Source organism: Oncorhynchus kisutch, linkage group LG8, assembly GCF_002021735.2.
Source record: "Oncorhynchus kisutch isolate 150728-3 linkage group LG8, Okis_V2, whole genome shotgun sequence".
In the NCBI taxonomy this organism is placed as follows: Eukaryota; Metazoa; Chordata; class Actinopteri; order Salmoniformes; family Salmonidae; genus Oncorhynchus; species Oncorhynchus kisutch.
The window spans coordinates 37,046,442-37,066,379 of NC_034181.2; the positions used below are offsets into that span (position 1 = coordinate 37,046,442).

General features: G+C 44.4%; 1 protein-coding gene across 4 annotated transcripts in view; it reads left to right on the forward strand.

The window, feature by feature from the left end:
• Window positions 1-19,938, forward strand: part of LOC109895754 (voltage-dependent N-type calcium channel subunit alpha-1B) — a 139,378-nt gene that overhangs the window by 75,049 nt on the left and 44,391 nt on the right. For 3 of the 4 annotated variants that reach the window (XM_031830250.1, XM_031830252.1, XM_031830251.1), the window contains exons 1-13: window positions 9,954-10,063; window positions 10,285-10,397; window positions 10,523-10,635; window positions 10,746-10,877; window positions 12,397-12,469; window positions 12,597-12,714; window positions 12,956-13,023; window positions 13,522-13,628; window positions 14,379-14,435; window positions 15,199-15,261; window positions 17,869-18,624; window positions 18,818-19,011; window positions 19,138-19,264. In XM_031830250.1, coding sequence (XP_031686110.1) covers window positions 10,326-10,397; window positions 10,523-10,635; window positions 10,746-10,877; window positions 12,397-12,469; window positions 12,597-12,714; window positions 12,956-13,023; window positions 13,522-13,628; window positions 14,379-14,435; window positions 15,199-15,261; window positions 17,869-18,624; window positions 18,818-19,011; window positions 19,138-19,264 — 1,880 coding nt within the window. In that variant the 5' untranslated portion in view covers window positions 9,954-10,063; window positions 10,285-10,325. Of the gene's footprint in view, window positions 1-6,124; window positions 6,241-7,272; window positions 7,363-8,047; window positions 8,130-9,842; window positions 10,064-10,284; window positions 10,398-10,522; window positions 10,636-10,745; window positions 10,878-12,396; window positions 12,470-12,596; window positions 12,715-12,955; window positions 13,024-13,521; window positions 13,629-14,378; window positions 14,436-15,198; window positions 15,262-17,868; window positions 18,625-18,817; window positions 19,012-19,137; window positions 19,265-19,938 lie in introns of those variants that run through there. The other variant, XM_031830253.1, reaches the window with a different exon arrangement.

Sequence of the window (19,938 nt, forward strand, 5' to 3'; positions counted from 1 at the left end):
CTGTAAGCTACAGTACTGCTTTAACAGCATGGACTGGAATATGTTCCGGGATTCAACCAATGGCATTGAGGAGCATACCACATCAGTCATCGGCTTCATCAATAAGTGCATCGATGACATCGTCCCCACAGTGACCATACGTACATACCCCAACCAGGTTCCATGGATTACAGGAAACATCCGCACTGAGCTGACGCTTTCAAGGAGTGGGACTCTACCCGGACGCTTATGAGAAATGCCCTCCGATGAACCATCAAACAGGCAAAGCGTCAATACAGGACTAAGATGGAATCCTACTCCACCGGCTCTGATGCTCGTCGGATGTGGCAGGGCTTGCAAACTATTACGATCTACAAAGAGAAGCCCAGCCATAAGCAGCCAAGTGACACGAGCCTACCAGACGACCTAAATTACTTGTATGCGAGCTTCAAGGCAAGCAACACTGAAGCATGCATGAGAGCACCAGCCGTTCCGGATGACTGTGTGATCACGCTCTCTCTCTAACCGATGTGAGTAAGACCTTTAAAGAGGTTCATTCACTAGACAGCAGGGCCAGACAGATTGGCAGGACGTGTATTCAAAGTATGCACTGAGTATGGCCCGACAACGCCTATTCCCCCTCCGGAGACTGAAAAGATTTGGCATGGGTCCTCAGATCCTCAAAGTTATACAGCTGCACCATTGAGAGCATTCTGGCTGGTTGAATCACTGCCTGCTATGGAAACTGACCCTAAAAAGCCTTTTGGATCCTAAAAGAGTCCAGTCACCCTAGTCATAGACAGTGCTCTCTGCTACGGCATGGCAAGCGGTGCCGGAGCGCCAAGTCTAGGTCCAAAAGGCTCCTTAACAGCTTCTACCCCCAAGCCTTAAGACTGCTACTCGCTGTATATTATCTATGCATTGTCACTTTACCCCTCCCTAGATGTATATATTACCTCAATTACCTCGACTAACCTGAACCCCCGCACATTGACTCGGTACCGGTACACCCTGTATATAACCTTGTTATTGAATCTTACCTCTTATTTTTCTTAAAATTGCATTGTTGGTTAAGGGTTTGTAAGTAAGCATTTCACCGTAAGGTATACATCTTTGGTATTTGGCGCATGTGACAAATAACATTTGATTTGTCTGCACTACCACAAACTCCCTCTCTCTGGACCTTATATGGGCACGCAATCTTTTTGTACCCTATATCCCCACACTCAGAACACTGCAAGCTAACTTTGCTATCAAACCCTACTCTTGTCGACTGGGTCGAAAGAAGTGAAATCTGCAAAACAGTCACAAAAATCCCACTCGCAACTAGCCGGGCAACAACAACACAACCACCGCCTTGTTCATTCTAATGAAATTAAATCAAATTGTATTTGTCACATGCGCCGAATACAGGTCAAATGCTTACTACAAGGCAGCGCAACAAGGCAAGAGCGGCAGCCCCAAAAATGTTTTGGGGGGGCACACAGGGAGATTGGCGGAGTCAGGCGATAGACCTGAGCCAACTCCCCGTGCTTACTGGAGGAAGCGTAGTACTGGTCAGGCAGAAGAAGAAGAAAATCGTTGCACCAATAAACAAGTGATGTGTTAACCCTCCACCATAGAAAAAAGGTCAAATGTAGAAGAAAGGGAAAGAAAGCAGGTTGAAATCAAAGAGAGACTGAAAGAAGAGCATAATGCCACATTGATAGCACAGAGACACCTGAAGCCATTTGGTGGAACAGCAAGTGAGAATTAGATTTGTTTTCTGAAAAGGTATAAATTCATGTCCCGATAGCAGTTAGAGCACAACCTAGTACACCACACAGCACTCATCAGGAGGCCTTCCATTAGAGTTTTTCTCAATTGCTAAAACACTAAAACCCATTGGCTGAACAAAGTTGGACTCATTTAGCTAATTACTGTATGTAGTCTGTTGTCAATACCTTAAACCATTTCACATGGTAAAACACAATTTACAGATCTCACTTAGACTTTTCAGCAAAACTCCAAACACATTCTCATTCTCAAAACACATTCTGCACTCTAATGCACATGTCATCCATACTGGTAAACACAAGTGGCAACAATCAAAAACAAATAGAGAACATATGTCATTGATTGAACACAACCACTCAAAATTGATTTAACCTGTTTCAAATGATGCGACACAACCAATATAAGCCAGTTCAGAGAGCAAACAGGTTGTTGAAGGTGGGACGGAGAAAGTCTGAGAATGGATACTGTAGTACAGTGCATTGTAGGCTGTATACTGTACAATGGACAAATTGTATGGCCCTGAACATTGTGCTTTCCATTTATTAACAGTACTGACTGCTCAATAGATTTTGACTGGTTGCAGGTTCATATCAACAAAGAACAAGAATTACAGTATCACGGAGACAAAGGACAAGTTTGTGTGATGCAGGATACAGTACTGTAAAAATAGGGGTACAAGGAGGAGGAAGAACAAAAAACAAAATTGCAAAGAGCAAAGCAGAGTAGTAATTTCTGATCAATTTTGAGCTACTATGATAGAACATGTTTTCGTTCATCAAAAGACAATGATGGAAAAATATGAATATTTTTTTTGATTAAAAATGTACTTCTCCCTGAGAATGTGTTTTCTATTTTTCGGTGTATTGTTTACTGACTGCTTGAGAGTGTATACCATTTTGATCACGTTGTTTATGATTTGAGAGCAGTGTTTGATTTTGAACACAAGTAAAACTGTTTTGAGGCGAATGTTTCATTTTGCAAGAGGAGTCAGAGGTTATGTAAATAGTGCTTGAAGATGAGGTTTTGTGTTTAATGTTTTCAGGAAATGGAGCAAGGTTTCAGAAATTGTTTTAGCAATTGAGAAAAACTGTAAGCGCTGCCACTCTCTGTGTGTGTGTGAGAGAGAGAGAATTACTATGGACTCTGCTTCATCAGCAATCTCGTAAACATCCTCTACAGTATCATGAACAACAGATTCCAAAAATGTCCTCAGTAAAAACAATATCCCCAGAAAACATCAAATTATCTTCTTACCAAAATACCATATGACATACCACGTATACATTCTGTACACCCTTATTGACAAACAAACAGAACAAAAGTCAAGTCTTTTCAATGCTTTGTCGATTTTCAAAAAAGCTTTTGACTCAATTTGGCATTAGGGTCTGCTATACAAATGGATGGAAGGTGGTGTTGGGGGGAAAACATATTACATTATAAAATCAATGTACACAAACAACAAGTGTGCAGTTAAAATTGGCAATAAACACACAGATTTCCTTCCTCAGGGCCATGGGATGAGACAGGGATGCAGTTTGAGGCGCACCCTCTTCAACATACTGTGTATATCAATTGATTGAATTTTTACTAGGATTAAATGTCAGGAATTGTGAGTTTAAATGTATTTGGCTAAGGTGTATGTTAACTTCCGACTTCAACTGTAACTTCCACAAGGCTGTGAACAATCTAAGAGACAAGGCAATAAGGGTCTTCTACGCCATAAAAAGAAACATTCAACTCAACATCCCAATTAGGATCTGGCTAAAAATACTTCTATGGTTGTGGGGTCTGGGGTCCGCTCACCAACCAAGAATTCAACCAAGAATTCAAAAAACACCCATTGAGACACTTCATGCAGAATATATACTGTGTGTACAGTGCAAAACCCCAAACAATGCATGCAGAGCCGAATTAGGACTATACCCTCTAGTAATCCAGATCCAGACAAAGAGCCACCTAAACCACCTAAAAGGAAGGAATGCCCACACATTTCACCACAAGGCCCTCGCCTACAGAAAGATGAACCTAGAAAGAGTCCCCTCAGCCAGCCGGTTCACAATTAGGCCCAACCAAATGATGAGATAGCAAAAAGAGAACAATTTGTATCACTGGAAAGATTAAACCAAAAAACAGAGCAAATTGGAATGCTATCTGGCCCTAAACAGAGAGTACACAGTGGCAAATCCTTGACTATGTACAGACTCTGTGAGCATAGCCTTGCTATTAAGACAGGTCCCCATAGAAAGACAGGCTATGTGCCCACTGCACACAAAATGAGGTGGAAAATGAGCTGCACTTCCTAACCTCTTGCCAAATGTACGACCACATTAGAGATGCATATATCCAACAGATCAAACAGACCCACAAATAATTTGAAAACAAATCAAACATTGATAAACTCCTGTATCTGTTAGGCAAAGTACTGCAGTGTGCAGTCACAGCCCGTTGCCATGAGAAAAGGGCAACCAGTGGAGAACAAACAACATTGTAAATACCACCAATATTTATCTGTTTATTTATCTTCCCCTACATCCCCTTCTATTCCTACGACAACTATTTGCACATGTACATAGCTGATAATATAACACTTGAAATGTCTATCTTTTTGAGTTCAATATCTACAGTTAAATTCTAATGGTTTTTTATTTATGTTGTTTTGTTTCATCTCACTTTTGTTTATTTCACTTGCTTTGGCAATGTAAACACGTTTCCCATGCCAATAAAGCGCCTTTGTGGCGTTCTGAGGAGCGACTGACTCCCTCGCCTGAGGGGCTGCTGTGGAACTGCAGCAGGCAGGGCTGGGATTCCTGGCTAACACCACCCCCTCACAGCCCTCCCAATCACAAACAAACACACGCACACACAAACACACACAGCCACTGCAATGCAGGAAGGAGCTTCCCTCTGCCCTGCGTGGGAGAGACACCAATCACTGCCTGACTCTCACCAAGTGAGCTGTGAGGGCGGACTGTTCAGGGAGGGGATCCCTCATTTCTCTCCATCTGCCTCTCTCTCTGTGTCTTTCTCTCTGTCGGTTTATTTTTCTCTCTCTCTGTCTCTTTCTCTCTCTCCCTGTCTCTCTCTTTTGCTCTCTCTTTTTTTCGGTATATCTCTCTTTCTCCCTCCTCCTCTCCCCCTTCCTCTCTCTCTCCCTCCCTCCCATCCGTCACTCCCTCTCTCGTTAACAGGTCTTAAACAGCTAGTACCACACACACATGGAAGATGTGGGTGGAAGGAGGAAAATAAATAAAAGCCTCAGTCTCAACGACTCAATCCAAACTGTTGTGTTGTGTTTGTGACTTCACAGTGCAGTTAAAGGATTGGTTCACTATTATAGAATGAAATCTCTATTGTTTATGTATTTTAATTGGCATGTTATAGAAGGGTCCAGACACTTTTTCAGGGATTTCACTTGGTTTTGGGAAACTTATCCCACCCGCAGTAGACTTCCTCATTGCTCGTTCTGCGGTATGGGGGCACCGGAGAAACATGAACAAAGGCTCCAAAAACACCCAAATATGTCCTTTTAGAAACGGCAAAGCTCTCAGTATAGTGATGCAGGTCTTTAGATGTTGTACACACGAAATTGTATAATTCTGAACTTTATCCACAACGTTATATTTCATGTTGTGTGACTCGAGCGTTTTCTCCTGTCAGCTGTGCTGTGCTGGTAAGTTTCTCAAAACCAAATGAAATCGCAAATGTAGGTTTAAAAAAATGGTGAACAACTTGTTTAATGAGTAAGACCTCCCCCTCTTTGTCTTGGTAATTCATTCCAACCTTTGCCCAATCAGCAGTAGGCCTATCTATTTCCAGGTTACTCATGGGAAAGAAGAATGGAAATGGGCCTCTTTAATTGGCTAGATAAGAGATGGTGGTTTATGTGGTTACAAAAATCATCACAAGCTCCTTTCAGCTTTTTTCCAGTGACTGTTTGATGATGTCATTGCATTAGGAACAAGCACTGATTAAAATGAATGACACTCATTTGATTTCCCAATTGTCTTTCTGCAGGGGAAACTGGGTTGCATGTTGCTCCAAGATAGTGTCAGAAATATGATTGCTTCATGGTGTAACTATAGAGATCTGATGTTTGCACACACCACTGACTGTATTGCCAATATATACTTTTTTTTATTTTTTTTATAGCAAATTCATTATTTTTTAAAGCTTATTTTGTGTCTAAAGTTTTCATTCTTAATGTAGAGGAAGCAAATACTCTCCAAAAAGCTTCACCCACAGCCAAGTCCACAGCTGGGAGGCAGACTGCTGTCAGCATATGAGTATTCCAGGCTCTGACATGTAGCTAAGACTGTGTGTGTGCTCCCATGCTTGTCCGATAAGTATGTGTGTGTGTGTGTACCTGCAGGGAGTTTGCCAAGGAGCGTGAGCGTGTGGAGAAGAGGCAGGAGTTTCTGAAGCTTCGCAGGCAGCAGCAGATCGAGAGGGAGCTGACTGGATACCTGGAGTGGATATGCAAGGCAGGTCAGAATGCCCTCTACTCCCTCTCCTTTTTCATTTTAAGACCTAATACCCCTTTACTTTAATTCTTAAAGATTACTTCAATATTGCTCAAGTTTTTGCTAAAGTGTTAGTTATAGGCAAACATGATTTGATATTATATGCAGTAATCTGCCACACATTCTCTTTTATATATATATATATATATATATATATATTACATTGTGCTGACATAGCATTAGTCTAAGGGCTTTATGATATGCAATATTAAGTATGCTGACAGTTTGGAGTGTGTGTGTGTGTGTGTGTGTGTGTGTGTGTGTGTGTGTGTGTGTGTGTGTGTGTGTGTGTGTGTGTGTGTGTGTGTGTGTGTGTGTGTGTGTGTGTGTGTGCTTGCGTGCGTGCGAACGCGCATTGGTGAAAAAAGTATGCAATTGTCATACTTAAGTAAAAATATGGATAACTTCATAGAAAGTTACTCAAGTAAAAGTGAAAGTCACCCAGTAAAAAACTACTTGAGTAAAAGTCTAAAAGTATTTGGTTCTAAATATACGGTAAATGTAATTGCAAAAATAAACTTAAGTATCAAGAGTAAAAGTATAAATAATTTCAAATTCCTTATATTAAGCAAAGCAGATGGCACAATTTTCTTGTTTTAAAAATGTACAGATAGCCAATGGAACACTCCAACACTCAGACATTATTTACCAAAGATGCATTTGTGTTTATTGAGTCCGACAGATCAGAGGCAGTAGGGATGACCACGTATTCTCTTGAAGTGTGTAATTTGGACTATTTCCCTGTCCTGCTAAGCATTCAAAATGTAATAAGTGATTTTGGGTGTCAGGGAAAATGTATTGAGTAAAAAGTACAATATTTTCTTAAGGAATGTAGTGAAGTAAAGGTTGTCAAAAATATAAAAAGTAAAGTACAGATAACCCCAAAAAACGACTTGTAGTACTTCAAAGTATTTTTACTTAAGGACTTTACACCACTGTGTGTGTGTATGTGTTCATTATATGGTGTGTGTGGCTGACAACTGTGTATTTGTTTCAGAGGAAGTGATGCTGGCGGAGGAGGACAAGCACGCTGAAGAGAAGTCCCCTCTGGATGGAGCGTGGTACAAAAGGAAACACAATAACCCAGGTCAGGAGTATAACCAGGGCCCTGAGTTGGTCAAGTCAGACCACCTGATCTGATCAGGGGAAACTCAGTGCCTTGGTTATGCGCTTTATCCAAGTGTCGTCTCCCTGTGTTTGCCCAGGACTGCTTACCCAGTCTCCTCTCTGGCTATGGCTGTAGATGTGTGAGGCTTTGGGCTGATGCCACCCACCCTCTCTGTGCTAAATATTGTGTGCTGTTGCTGTTATCAAGGCCTTGTTAGCACAACACAGAAATAATGTGAACCCACAGTAATTATGGGTGTTGGGGCCACATGTAAATTGTATTACAATGGGAGAGAAGTGCACAGGGCCACAGTTCAGAGAGAGCCTGGCTGGGAGAGTGTGTTTGAGGGAACTGTGTTGCCAGTCGAGTTTGAATGGTCTGTTGAGCTAACAACACCTGAGAGGCCTCCCCTGAGATGCTTGTAGTAACAGTGTTTCACAAGCTATCATAGATGTGAAGGGCTCAAGTTGTGTGCTGCTTTTTCAAAAGGATGTATGTTGCCTGATGGAAGTCCTGTAGTAATGCCCTGAGAGCTGATGTCATATCCATCAATCACACATACTGTGTATACATTATCTCCCTCGAACAAACTACACTAAGATACTTTTCACAAGGAAATCTGGTGTGGTACTAACCCTAAAGTATTGTTCTAATGTGTGTTCAGTGTTGAAAAGGGCAAAGAAGAGCAAGAATGACCTGATCAATGCTGAGGAGGGCGAGGACCACTTCACTGACATCTCATCTGTTGGTAAGGCCAACGCCCGTGACTCGGACCTCTTGATCAACGTGTCAGCTTTCACACTGCTCACTGCTGTATTCTGTTCTACCCAAGGATTTCTATACACTAGATGACTGATGCAGGGCACTGTTTTGAAGCCACCGTCCTGGCCATCTTGGCTCCCCCACCAGTGTAAAACTATTTTAGAAGCTCTAGAAATGCATGTATTAATGGAGAGCTTGGGACTATAAGGTTGTACCTGCCCAAAAGATGATTCTGAGATAATTAGCTTTAACGTTCCAAAACTTAATTGGTTTGAATGGTGTCATCAATTTTTTTCTTGTATTCTTTTGAACTTGGCAACATGAATTGGGGATATTTAGAGTACTACAGAGGACATGGAAAGAACAAGGCTCAGTCAATAACTACATTTGACTCAAATGCAGCTAGAACCTTATAGTCCCAAGCTCTCATAATGTCTACATTTGTTTTTCGACACATTCTTTCTATTAAAGACACCGTAATAAATTATTTACATTTATATACCTCTACTAGCTGTCTCATGTCACCAAATTCTGTCTCAAATGCAGCCTGGAACAATCTTTTTCTTAGACTGTGCTTCAATTGAATGATGTTGCATATCGAATCATTTTGTTTGTCTTTTGATTAGATTGTGGTGGTATTGGGCCTACTTCCTACAATGTGTATCAATTTGGGTTAAATACTAGCCTTCATAATGCAATAAGTAACTCAAATTTCTATACTTCCCAGTATGTGACATAAAGAATTCCTGGTTTTATCTATTCTGTTCGACAACTGCCCTTTAAGAATGACTAATGACAGAAGCATTGCAATAGACTCTTATTTAAACAATTATAAAGTAATAATAAAAGAATCTCCAACTGTTCCCTGCTTTTTTTCAGATAGCTAACTATGTGTTTGAACTCCTCAGTCCCCCTGAATAAGTGATTATTAATACTCCTCAATTAGATCTGCATCACTGTACAGTAATTAAAGGGGAGTGGGTGGTTTGGCTCAGTATTAGAATCCCATACAAAAAATATATATATGACAGGGAGAAGGAGAGGGAGATGGAGGGAGAAAGCGAAAAAGAGAGAGGGGAAAAAGGCACGCCTGACTTGGTGCTCAGTTTATGAGGCTCCACACCCGAGTTACATTTGGAGATGAAAATAGCCCAGGAAATGATGATTCTCCCTCTCCTCCTGGGCCACTAACGAGATGCTAATAGAACCATTTTTCACTTTTCTTTTTTTGGTCCAGCCTCAAATGTGTGTTTAATTTAAGTTACAGATGGTTTATTATGGTCCAGGGGCTGGGAGGTGGAGGCAGGGGAGAAGGGAGGAGGGCAGTGCACAGAGTTTTCTATGGATGAACTAGCCAGGACACTGAGAAGATACTGAACAATATGATGCAGAATTATTAAAGAGAAATGTAAAGGCAAATCTGCTTACGGTCATATTACAAATGCCCTCTACTTCACATACAAGTTGCTGTGTTTGGCCTGCTATGCTGTGGTTTGATTGAGCCATAGTGCACATTTTTGGGGTTTATTAGCTGTGATTTTGAATCTTTCCTCTCATTGAGTCTAATGACGTTTCGAGGCGGCCCCCACCAAGTGAAAACGTTCAGGTCATGAAGTGACATCAAAGTGATTTCATTGAGTCATACGGAATTGATGACTGTGTGACTTTATCTCCAGTTTGTGTGCTGTTCCCACCACTGTTCCTCCAGGGTCTCCGTTCGCCCGGGCCAGCCTGAAGAGCAGCAAGAACGGCAGTGCCTCCTACTTCCGGAGGAAAGAGAAGCGGCTCCGCTTCACCATCAGACACCTGGTCAAGGCTCAGAGCTTCTACTGGACAGTGCTGTGTCTGGTGGGCCTCAACACACTGTGTGTGGCCATCGTCCATTATGACCAGCCTGAGTGGCTCACATATGCACTGTGTAAGTCCTGCCCAACACCCGACCTGCGTGGGAGGGAATACTGTACCATTTGTTTTCCTACCATCGCCAACAGGACGTATCGTTCTATTTATTTGCTGTTTGTACAATGAAACCATCTACAGTGTGTTAGTTGTATTGAAACAGTGCCTTCACGTCAGACATCAGGGCGGTCATATTTGACTCAGTGAATTGATCTGTGTGTTATTCCATCTCCCTTGCAGATTTGGCAGAGTTTGTATTCCTGGGCTTGTTTCTGACTGAGATGTCCATGAAAATGTATGGACTAGGACCCATGAGCTACTTCCATTCTTCTTTCAACTGTTTTGACTTCGGAGTAAGTGAGACAGCGATCCAATCAAACCTGCACTTCTGAAATGTTTTATAGTAGAGAATGACATTGCATTGCATTACATTAGAGAGAACGCACATTTTTTGTAATTCAATGTACTCTCCTCCCAGGTGATTATAGGCAGTATTTTTGAGGTGATCTGGGCAGTTGTGAAACCTGGGGCCTCCTTTGGCATCAGCGTCCTGAGAGCCCTCCGTCTGCTCAGGATTTTCAAAGTCACTAAGTGAGCGATCCGTTGCACCCTGATCCAAAACACGACATGATCACCTGTACATGACTCGATGGTATACCACTATCACCTCTTCATTCCTCCTCTTCATCCCCCTGCTGTAGGTACTGGAACTCTCTGAGGAACCTGGTGGTCTCTCTACTCAACTCCATGAAGTCCATCATCAGCCTGCTGTTCCTCCTCTTCCTCTTCATCGTGGTGTTTGCCCTACTGGGCATGCAGCTCTTTGGGGGACTGTGAGTCCACCCTTATTGCCTCTCACAGTAACCGTTCTGGTCCAGTACACACACTGTACTGTATTATTCATGGGTCCAGATTACCCATGGTGATATTCAACATTAGCCAGGTCCATTGTTGTTAGCATTACCATTTAGCTTGTGATACAATATAGATGTGCGTTGTTTTTACTACAGTACGTTGTTGCTCTAGTAGTATGGAGAGGAGAGAGTAACAGTAATGAAAGGCAAGGTTTTCATCCCCCCACTCTTTGAATTATTGAGCCCACTCAGAAACAGAGTAGATGGTCTCTGGTGTTGTTCAATGGAGCAGGTGGCCTCTGTGTTGTTCAACTGAGTAGGTCTCTGTGTTGTTCAACGGAGTAGATGGTCTCTGTGTAGTTCAATGGACTAGATGGTCTCTGTGTTGCTCAACAGAGTAGAAGGTCTCTGTGTAGTTAATAATCCCGATAAATGCAGAAGCACTCCAGTCATGTGATCTAAATGCACAAGTGGCAGGCAGAGAGGACATTACGAACAATAGATGCATGCAGTTGATCCAAAGAGAAATGACACTTGGCAGGCCTTGAAATGCCCAGCCTGGGAGTATGAACTACAGTACAATCACTCCCTGACATAATGGAAGCAGGATCTCTGTGTTGTTCAAGCTCTTCCAGTGTAGTGTTCAGTCAGGCTGTGTGCTGTTCAGGCCCTTCCAGTGCAGTGCTCAGTCAGAGATAGATTAAGGACTAGTGGTTGTCAAGCTGCTTCACCCAGCCAGATCCAGCCAAAGCCAGCCCACTTCAAGCAGACCAGGAAATGTATGCTAGCCAAATCCACTTGAGCTGAGGTGTCCCATCCAGGTGCATGGATCATTATTCAGTATGCACTCTTTGAATAGAATTCATATTCAACATCATGCCTGTCCTAGTCAAAATAAAATAAACACATTTAGTGGGATATATACAATATTAGATGAACACTATACAGTAAGTCACTTGTTTTATCTATTGTGTAACATTGTATTGATCTGTTGTATTTTATGATGATTCGTTTGTACAGACGCACATATTTTTACCTCACAGTAGAGTGGAGGGTTGTCTGCAGACCTGCATTGTCTTTTCTCTAGTTGGGGAACTAATGAGAGCTGTACTAATGAATATCCGTCTATGCACCAAAGGATTTCAGGAAGCAGAGAGAGGACACACTTTGTTTGCTTTCTGCATGGTTCTCATTGTTGGAAGGTGTAATGAGGTCCCTGTAGATTCTTACAGAGCAATACAGAAAATCAAGATTAGCACAAGTTGTTGTGAAATCAGCCTTGACGGAGAGGTTTACGGGAGCCAACCGAGCTGTTAGGCTCTGACAGTGGCAAGATGTACGATGTCTATTGTGCTGGAGCAACACAATAATAAACTAGGACTAAGTGGGGTACTTCTCATCTTCTGAATTTCCATGGTGATGAGGGATTATACAATCTAGAGTGTGAACCTGTGTTCTAACCTGTGTTCTAACCTGTGTTCTGTGTTTCTTCCTGCAGGTTTAATTTTGACGAGGAGACGCCAACAACAAACTTTGACACCTTTCCAGCAGCCATTCTCACAGTTTTCCAGGTGAAGTTCACAAAAGAAGCTAAATGAAGTTGGATTTTTGTCTTCCTTTTGAAATTCCTTTATTTCATGCAACTACTGTAATACCATTAGCGAAATCCGTGTAACAATGTGTTTGTGTGTCTCCCAGATTCTGACAGGAGAGGACTGGAATGCGGTGATGTATCATGGGATAGAGTCCCAGGGGGGCGTGCGCCGGGGAATGTTCTCCTCCATCTACTTCATTGTTCTCACCCTGTTTGGAAACTGTATCCTCTCTGGATGATCGACCTGCATTGATTAACCTGATTAACTCTGACTTCAGAGCTCTGTGATAGTATCATGATTTAGCGTTGATTTGTAAGCTATACGAATATATATATATATATATATATATATATATATATATATATATATATATATATATATATATCCACACTGTATAAGATCCAATGTAAATATTGATTAACTCATTAACCGTTTGAACTTTCCTGACCCCTCACTGATCAGACACTCTCCTCAATGTCTTCTTGGCCATCGCTGTTGACAACCTTGCAAACGCACAGGAGCTCACTAAGGTAGAGTACATACTGCAGTAGGGCTTCCAGTCTCTGTGTTCTGTGACTGGAACCTCCCCTCCCTGGAGTCCCTGAGAACCCTGGATAGAGAGACATTTTCCCCTGATGATCCGTCACGAAAGGCAGCTGTCTGATCAAATGCCATGAATTTCATTCCCGTATTTATGTTTGTTGAATATGACAGTGAATATTCCTATTAGGATATATAGTGCCTTGCTTTATTGGTTCCTTAACCCTGTCGCACGGGGCCGTTCTGGGATGACGGATGTTTGTCCTGGTCAATAACTCAAGGTAATGAACCTCCCAACTGGTTGTAGGATTTGCGACCATTCATAATAATACACCTATGGGGAAGAGGTTTAAATCTTTGCGGCCACACCAGAGAGAGTTGAAGGCCTTTTTTTGGCTTGTGGCAGGGCTTATCATCATGGAACCATTGATGGCCCACCTACCCACCCCTGAGTGGTCTCCGTTCCTCACTGTGTTTGTGCTCCTCAGGATGAGGAAGAGCAGGAGGTGGCCATCACCAAGAAGATGGCTCTCCAGAAGGCCAAGGAGGTCAAGGAGGTCAGCCCCATGTCCGCCGCAAACATCTCCATCACAGCGTAAGTCATGATCAGGCGTTTGATACAGTTTCCCCCTTGCTACCCCCCCCTGCTCTCCCTCTCTCATACCCCTCCCACAGATCAAACCTCCCTCAAACACCCTCCCTCAGATCAAACTTCCCTCCCTCACACCCCCTTTCACAGATCAAACCTCCCTTCCACCCCCTCCCACAGATCCTCTCCCCCTCCCTCACACCCCCTTTCACAGATCAAACCTCCATCACACCCCCCCCTCACAGATCAAACCTCCCTCCCTCACACCCCTCCCACAGATCCTCCCTCCCTCCCTCACACCCCCTTTCACAGATCAAACCTCCCTCACACCCCCTCCCACAGATCAAACCTCCCTCCCTCACACCCCTTCCCACAGATCAAACCTCCCTCCCTCACACCCCTCCCACAGCCCTGCCTCCCAGACACACCACACTGTCTCCCACTCCTGAGAGATCCTCTTTTATATTGAAGTGTGTCTACATGGGATTGTATCTGTTGTTTGTGGCTTTATGTTGTGTTATTCTGTCTGGACAGGCATTTTTTTCAGTTGATTGTGCTCTTCTGAGGAGTTACATAGGATTTAACCCTTCTGTTCCCAATGTCTGTTGTTTTGATAGATCATGTGTTCTCTCTGAGTCACTGAAGGGCTCAACGTTGTAAGTGTGTTGAGAAGCAGTTGATAAAAGGCTTAATGCCTGCTAAGACCTTGACTAGGGTCAAAGACACCTTAATACTCTGGCTCCCACCCCCACATAGGCTACACAGCATCCTGTACACAGGCCAACATGGATCGGAGAGGGCAATGCCAGCAAGGTAATTTCCTCAACAGTGAGCCCAGATTGTGCATGCAACGCTGTACATTCAGACACATGGTTCTGGTGACAGGGGAACCTCTGGTGTATGCCTTTGTTGGAACCCTTACAACTAATCTCTTTTGGAATGACCGGCACTTAACCTGAAATGTAAATTGAGCGAAAAAGAAATAGATAGTCCACATAAGATTTGGCACATTTCAGTCATTGTATGGGCACCGTATCCTTGTATTGCCATTCACCAGTATGTACTGTATAACACCTGTAATTAGTGTATTCATAGTCGACGGTAGCAGGATATGTGATTCTGTCATTGTTTTAAATGTTTTGTCTTAAATGTTTCAAAGCACTGTTTTATCTTGTTATTTAAAAAATGTAATGTAGCCATTGGTTTGTTGAATCTTCTTATTAATATCGGCTTTGGGAATTTCTTCCTCCGCATTTCCTCAACGGAAATATACGTGTAATGTATAATTGGACTTGAAATATGGTCCCTATAAATTGGTCTCTGCAATGCGAAATAGGACTCTTTTCGCTACTTGTCTTGGAGGTTGAAAGTCTCAAAGCTGCTCCTCTCGTTCCTTTGTTAACTCATTCTGTTGGTCTCAAACTGAGACTCCCGTTGAGTTGACGTGCAGGGGGAGAGTCAGGGACAGACAGGCGGACGGCTGGACAGCGGGGGCCCTGTCCTCCTTCTGACCCTGACCTCTCCCCCCTCTTTTGTTCTCCCTCCCCCTGTCTTTTTTTTTTTTTTGCATGTGCAGTTTTGTAAAGCAAAGTCAAGGTGCACTCTCTAGCAGCTCGTCCGTCTGCAGCGTTAATTCACTGTGAGTGTTTACTCTCCGTTACACTTTACCTCATCACCCTCCTCCTCCTCCCTAGCTTTGGTCCTATACTGTATGTACAGTACCACAATTCTTCTTTTGTTTGTGCTAGAGCGCAAACACACTGCACCACCCGGCTACCTCACCTCCCCTCCCCTCCGTCTCCCCTTTGACTCCCAGCTGTTTCCCCTGAGCATTGAGCCATATACCATTGTGAGTTTCCCTCTGTGTTGAATTGTAGCAGATGAATGTGGCAGCCTTTTTTCCGTAACAGGTATTATGAGATTGGTATGCTCATTTTGTATGTACTTTCGCTGTGTTTGATACTGTACATCTGCACTTGTTGTTAGTGACTGAACTCACCTCATGACCTCCCTCTCTAAAGAATGACTTTACAGCCCTCCTATTTTTACCTCTTCATCTCAGACTGAGATGATCTCCCTCTCTCTCATCGCTGTACTCTGTCCGTGTACTCAACGGTGGTCTGAGCAGACAGAGTTTACTGGGGCGTTTTTCAAATCAAATATATTTATTAATTTATCCGTTATTTTTTTACCAATAGTTACAGGGGTGAGTAGGGGGATGAATGAGCCAATTGTAAACTGGGGATTATTAGGTGACCGTGATGGTTTGAGGGCTGGATTGGAAATTTAGCCAGGACACCGGGGTTAACACCCCTACTCTTACGATAAGTAAAGCCCTTCTTACATCAGCTGATATCTCAAAGTGCTGTACAGAAACCCAGCCTAAAACCCCAAACAGCAAGCAATGCAGGTGTAGAAGCACGGTGGCTAGGATAAACTCCCTAGAAAGGCCAGAACTTAGGAAGAAACCTAGAGAGGAACCAGGCTATGAGGGGTGGCCAGTCCTCTTCTGGCTGTGCCGGGTGGAGATTATAACAGAACATGGCCAAGATGTTCAAACGTTCATAGATGACCAGCATGGTCAAATAATAATAATCACAGTGGATGTCGAGGGTGCAACAGGTCATCACGTCAGGAGTAAATGTCAGTTGGCTTTTCATAGCCGATCGTTCAGAGTATCTCTACCGCTCCTGCTGTCTCTAGAGAGTTGAAAACAGCAGGTCTGGGACAGGTAGCATGTCCGGTGAACAGGTCAGGGTTCCATAGCCGCAGGCAGAACAGTTGTGTTGTGCTGCTGGGCTGGCTCGGCTGGGTTAGGTTGGGCTGGGCTGGCTGGGTTGAGCTGGCCTGGGTTGTATGGGTTGGGTTGGGCTGGGCTGGGTTGACAGCAGGCTTGTGCCGTATCAAGCAGACTGCGAGACGCTCTCTGTCGCTGGCACTCAGTGAGTCAGAAGTTCCATTTGAGCAGCTCTGTAAAGGCCACCATGTACCTTACGACCAGATGCTACAGCCAGGCAGCTGGAGAGGCAAAACACAAGCACGCACACACACACCCTGCCTGTAACGCCCGAAGCCCTTTGTTTGGCAAAGTACCATGTCCCTCTTTTATATTAGGGACTAGTTTTTCTCATTACTAGAGGATAAGGATTGGAAGGAAGTTAACTTGGGGGTAGGATTGTTTAAGATATAGTCAAGTACTAAGTCTACTTTCTGTAGTGCCGTTCATTTGTCTTCTTTATTTTCTGTTCTACTCCCAGTGAAGTAAGTCCTTTGGTGTCTGTGTTATGTTGTCGCCCCGTGTTTCTCCTCTGTCAGTCTTTCTAAGCTCTTGTTTTCCCCTGTGTCTTTGTTTCCAATGTCTCCTAGCCTGTTAATGCCTCTTAGTCTGTCCGTGGTGTGTTTCAATGTGCTCCTTCATGTGTTGTAGGAGTTATGTCTGCTCCCCAGTCCATCACTACTTGAGGTAAACTAACTTACTGTACGATGGCCATGACAATCTATTTGTATAACATAACATAACTTCCCGGTGATGACCATCATCCTCATGTTTACAGGATGGAATAAACATCTTGTCTTGCTTCTTTACTTTGCCCTACATTAGCTTGATCATTCCCTCCTTGTAGTGTACCGTACACGATACTGTCAATTCACTCAAATAATCCCCTGCCAGCTCTCCATTCACCCCTAACCAGATACCTCAGTTTAGAGCTTACTCTGTCCTCAGTGTACTACATGGAGGGTAAGTAGCGGAGGGTAGATTGGAGCCCTGGGGTTTAACATTCCCACAATGCTAGCACGAGTAGACATGGTAGTCGTTTTCATGCCGTTGTACCCTATGAAAGTTAATTCTGCTTTCTACACAGTGGAGGAAGTCACGTGGGATGTATCTGTATAAGGGTGGTCTATATGGCATCGGTAGACTACTGATTTACAATGCATGTGTTCAACCATTTCAAAGTGCTCTACAGACATTGACAGGGCAAGTCAACTGAAGCATGCTTGGCCTGTCCATATAGTCTCTCTTTTTTTACATGTGGTAATGGAGAGGGACTGTTTTTCTGTGAATTAACCTCCATTGCACTTCCATACTGTATGTCATTCAGCATGCAGGGGTTTATCTGTTATGACGTGTGATGCATTCTAGAATGATTCTTTTCAAATACATGAAATACATATCAATCGCGCAGTAAAAGACAGGTTCAATGTACCCTGATAAAGGTGAACTGCCCTGTCTGTCCACCTGCAGTAAGGAGCAGCAGAAGTCTCTGAAGATGATGTCAGTGTGGGAGCAGCGAACCACTCAGCTGAGAAGACACAACCTGCGGGCCAGCAGTGAGGCCCTGTACAGCGAGCTGGACCCTGAGGAGAGGCTTCGTATGTCCTCCGCCCTGCACATCCGCCCTGACATGAAGACCCACCTGGACCGGCCCCTGGTGGTGGAACCCCATGACGGCCCCGGCCCTATGGGCCAACACAAGCCCCGGACCCCTGAGGAGACGGATACCCCTGAGGACCCGGCCGGCCCCCAGCCACGCAGGCACCACCGCCACCGGGACAGGGAGAGACCCATCGACGAGGCCAATGAGAATGGCGATCCAGGTAAAGAGGGTAGGCACCATGTCCACCACAGTCGTAGCAAGGACCCAGAAGGCACCCGGGGCAAGGAGGGGAAGAGTGAGCGGTCACGCAGCCGAGAGGGGGGCAAGAGGCACCACCACCAGACCTTAGTGGACGAGGGAGGAGGAGGAGGGGGGACGGGGGAGAGAGAGCACCGCCACCACCACTCCCACAGACAGGCCAGAGAGGGCAACGGCACTGTCAACAGCGGAGGCAAGGGCGAGCGCAGGTCACGCCACAAAGATGGCCGCTCGGGAGAGAGGTGCTCCAGGGGAGAGAACGGAGCCAATGGGGAGAGGAGGAGACACAAGACCCACGGCTCAAGGGGCCAGTCCACACTGGAGGGAGAGGACCACAGTGAGAGAGAGAAGGGGAGGGGCCACAGGTAAGACTGGCTCTGTCCTTGGCTGTCTCTTTTACTTCTCAGATTATTTTTTACACGACTGCAAATCTATAGTATACATCATTTTGTACTGATAAAAGCATATCACACAACATTATTTTAGAGGAGTAGATGTGTCTACCTCGTACCAGAGATCCATGACTTGTGATCTATGGTAATTGTATCTGTTTCCCAGGAACAGGTATGTGGAGTCTGAGGGCGACTCCCTGGCCATCAGCCCCCAGCAGGACCCTGGAGATCAGAGGTGGGGCACAGAGGGACCTGAAGACTCAGACAACCAGAGGAACGTCAGACGGACTGGACAGACGGCCGTCAACATCCCCCCTGTCACCATCACCCCCCCACCCGGGGAGACTACCCTTATACCCAGTCAGTATCAACCTTAACACTAACCCTTATCCCCAGTCAGTAACGCAAACCTATTTTCCCTCTAATACTGTTACTTCAGTGTCTTGTGTTTCTGAGGTGTATGTAACCTTTGTGTCTGTGTCCCAGTGAACAGTATAGACTGTGAAACCATGCCTATGAATGAGGAGAAGAAGACCCTGGAGGAGCGGACTCAGAGTGGACCCAGACCCATCCTGCCTTACAGCTCCATGTTTGTGTTTGGCCAGGCCAACGTGTGAGTGGCCTGCGTGGACAGCTCTACACAACACTGCTCTGTGCTACACAACTCACACCATTCACGCCACAAACACTCTGCCTTCCATGTAGCAAGTCCCTGCATGTTGACATTGTCATCTGGCCCCACTTTTAACTCCTTTAGCGAAGCTGTTAAAATGTTACACTAAAGCACTTTCCTTTAAGTCCACACACTCAGTCAAATATTCATCTTTGTAGATGACTTGTAATCCTTAGCCTAAACCTACAATCAATTCATCGAAAACAAAAGCAGCGGCAGCCAGCCAGCCAATGTTATAGCCCGTCTATATGCAGCCAGCCAGCCAGCCAATGTTATAGCCCGTCTATATGCAGCCAGCCAGCCAGCCAATGTTATAGCCCGTCTATATGCAGCCAGCCAGCCAATGTTATAGCCCGTCTATATGCAGCCAGCCAGCCAACCAATGTTATAGCCCGTCTATATGCAGCCAGCCAGCCAGCCAATGTTATAGCCCATCTATATGCAGCCAGCCAGCCAACCAATGTTATAGCCCGTCTATATGCAGCCAGCCAGCCAGCCAATGTTATAGCCCATCTATATGCAGCCAGCCAGCCAACCAATGTTATAGCCCGTCTATATGCAGCCAGCCAGAAAAACCAATGTTATAGCCCGTCTATATGCAGCCAGCCAGCCAG